The sequence below is a fragment of the Anarrhichthys ocellatus genome, unplaced genomic scaffold (genome assembly GCF_004355925.1).
Source record: "Anarrhichthys ocellatus isolate YVR2014 unplaced genomic scaffold, GSC_Weel_1.0 scaffold3827, whole genome shotgun sequence".
In the NCBI taxonomy this organism is placed as follows: Eukaryota; Metazoa; Chordata; class Actinopteri; order Perciformes; family Anarhichadidae; genus Anarrhichthys; species Anarrhichthys ocellatus.
Window position 1 is genome coordinate 1868 of NW_022283801.1, and position 3298 is coordinate 5165.

General features: G+C 45.3%; 1 protein-coding gene across 1 annotated transcript in view; it reads left to right on the forward strand.

Moving 5' to 3' along the window:
* LOC116379169 (carcinoembryonic antigen-related cell adhesion molecule 5-like) overlaps positions 1 to 3240 on the forward strand; it is a 5009-nt gene extending 1769 nt beyond the window's left edge. Inside the window, exons 2-4 of the mRNA XM_031841105.1 lie at positions 943 to 1221; positions 1527 to 1781; positions 2540 to 3240. Coding sequence (XP_031696965.1) covers positions 943 to 1221; positions 1527 to 1781; positions 2540 to 2661 — 656 coding nt within the window. The 3' untranslated portion in view covers positions 2662 to 3240. The remainder of the gene's footprint in view (positions 1 to 942; positions 1222 to 1526; positions 1782 to 2539) is intronic.
* The last annotated feature ends 58 nt before the right edge of the window (positions 3241 to 3298 follow it).

Here is a 3298-nt window from a genome sequence, read left to right on the forward strand (position 1 = left end):
GTGTGTGTGTGTGTGTGTGTGTGTGTGTGTGTGTGTGTGTGTGTGTGAGACCTGCTGGGTTGGAGGATGGCTTACATCATGGCCTGACGAGTTTCAGGTTTTGTTTTCTTTGGATGATAACTGAGAGAGAGAAGCAGGGGGAGTTTGCATGAAAAAGGAAATGAGATGCACTCTCCCCGTCTGTGTGTTCTGCTATCAGAGCTTGTCCTTGCTTTGCTGACATAGCCTGGTCAGTCGTGCATGGCTTTTTTTAGTGCACGTTTAGTGCACGTGAGCGTGCACTATTGGTTAGCTCACGACCGTCGCTCTGCTCTGGTTTCATACGGTGGTTACAGCCGATGACGCTGCCCTCCGTAGCACCTGTAACACTGTTAGCTCTCTCAGCACTGTTGCCAGTGTTTTGCGCTGTTAGCATCGCTAGCGGTCGCCATGTTGAGAGCCGTGCGGAGGCAATACAAATGCTCCCAATCTTGTATGAAGCACGTTTAAGGTGTTTGGCAGATTGAAACAGAAGGAAACAGTCAAACGTCTGAGAGGATTATTCTGTATGTCTGAATGGTCTTTCGTGCTTTCAGGTTGTAGAAAATCCTCTTTACAAATAGATCCTTCTGAGAACTATTCAATTGCATTATGGGAAATGTAGGATTCAGTGTTTTTGGGGCTTGACTAATAGTAGGGACTAAAGGTCAGGATACCTTGGACTCTGTTGCTTCAGCTTTGTCCGTTCTTTTTTCAACTACAGCATCTTTTAGTCCTCGACTTAGAGCTGCTTCTTTTTCTCTCTCACTCATTTTAACTTGGTTTTATTTCATTTAATCAGGTTTATTATCTTCCAAAAGTACAACGTTGTTTGTCATTTTACCAAAGTTTTGAAAGTAGATGTATGAAAAAAAAGTCACGAAAAAGTACAATATAAAATCTCTCTCTTATCAATGTTCACAGAGCCCATCTCAAGTGCTATAGTCAGCGGTCCGACTGCCACCCTCATCGCCGGCAACAGCACGGCCAGCCTCAACTGCCAGGAGACGGGCGGCACCGTGGAGACCAGAACCTGGCTGAAAGACGGCAACATTCTGTCTGCTGGCGGTCGCCAGGTGTTCTCCGCCGACAAGAGGTCATTGATGATCAAAACGCTGGAGAAAGAGGACAACGGAGAGTACACGTGCCAGCTCACCAACTCCGTTAACAGCGTCAAAGCCTCCTACAAGATGGTGGTCAACTGTGAGTGTTTTGCTTTGCTGACAGACGGTGACGCAGGGTTTTACGGTTTTACACTGCGAGCCGTTTATTGCCGTGTATTCGTTTGTCTCGGCACTGATTTATTTGTATAGCTCTTTTATTTCCAGAAGTTATTTAGAGGTCCATAAAAATGGTTCACGGCAATAAGCGGATATGTGATCCATGTGTAGAGATTATAAGGTAAACAGAAAAATATGAATCGACTCTGCATGTGGTGATTCTTTATTGTCATACAGTAGTGACAAGAAGAATTACATCCTTTACATCATCCTCTGTTTCACCTCCAGACGGTCCTGACCCAGCTATGGTTATGGGTGTTAAGGCCGTAGAGGTGACAGAGTCAGTAAAGCTCGACTGCTCCGCCGCCTCCATCCCTCCCGCAAACTTCACCTGGAAGTTCAACGGCACTTTGACCGATGTCAAAACGGCCCAGTATCTGATCGAGAAGGCTCTCTACAAAAACACTGGAACGTACATGTGCGAGGCGCACAACGACGTCACTGGCAAGACCACCACGTACATCCACACCCTGTCCGTCAAAGGTGAGCTCCTAAGATGTCCTCCTTCAGAGAGGATGAACTCTTTGGGTTCACGTATCAGGATGCAACCCCTTTCTCTTTCAGGAACACGTCCACTCGTCCAAAGTTTAAGTTCATGAGATAATACGTCTAAAGCTAAGGAGGGCATCGCTGTCAGGTTTCTGCTAATGCATGTTAACATGCAGTATGCTGGAGGAATTCAACATGTTAATTGTAGCCGGAGGCCCAGTAACTATATTCTGGCATATATAACTCCTAACATACTGTATGTCAATGCATTATATTATCTAATATCTCTTTGTCATGCAACAGAGGTATAAATGTGATGTCAATTGGAGCCTGTAATTACCTGTAACCTCTCCTAGACAAGTGAGATGAATGTGTAGCACAGATGCCGTGGTCAGGTCTGAAAACAAGCAGCAGCAGCTTCCCGGTTCCGTTCTCAGGATTATCTCGTGTTGGAATGTGGCTCTTAAAGTTATGCAGATAACTTGTGACATGTGGATGTGCAGCGATCACTTCCGCAGAAGTTGCTTCTTGCCACCTGCAATCAGATGGAGTTGTATATTAATGTCCTTCCTGTGGTTTCTCTTCTGAGACATGACGTCTGTAAACATGGCAGCAGTTTGCACACAATGTAACTTCTGTTTCTGTTGATTGAATGTCAGGACATCCCACTGCATGCTTTAGATTTAAGTGCATTTACCTTGAAGCATTCCCTCCCAGCAGGATTTAAACATCTTGTTGTTGTTGTTTCGTAGAGGAAGGAGCGTTGGATGAAGGTCTCTCAGACGGAGCCATCGCTGGAATCGTCATCGCCGTCCTCGTCGCTCTCGGTGCCGCCATCGGCCTAATCATGTACTGCAGACAGAAAGTACCGTAAGTGCTCTGCTTTCTCTCGGTCTCGATCAGAACACGGTGACAGACGGAGGAGCTGTGGTTTCTCTGTGGAGCTCTCTCACAAAGCTGCTCTTGGTTTGCAGGTGAACCTCCTGACTGGAGGTTGTAGGCTGCAACACCAGTTCCCAAGTGGGATCTTGGCTGAGAGTGTTTTTTGTTTGACTTTGGCAACATGAGAATCAATGTCACATTGTCCATTTTGTAAAGTTACAGAATTGTCACACACGCTCGCTGATTCCCATCATAAAAGGGGAGTTTCAGAAGAAAGATGCACTTTGTTTCAAGCACACGGAGGCTTTTACTACAAGGTTGTGTTCTCTCGGAATGTTTTCAGGTGTTTCCTTTTCCAAGTTGTGCTCCGGTCTTCCTGTTTTTTTTAAATATTTATTTAGGTAGTTAATGATTGCAAAGCACTGCCTAACCAGGAAAATCCGACCCGGGAGTGTTTTTCCGTCATGCTCTTTGTCACGGAAAAATGTTTCTACATTTCTTTACAGCTAAAAGCTTTGTTGTTAGTTCATTTGCTGCCGTTTCTCCATGATTTCATGCTTCAGTGTTAAAATATACAAATACGTGTGTGTGTGTGTGTGTGTGTGTGTGTGTGTGTGTGTGTGTGTGTG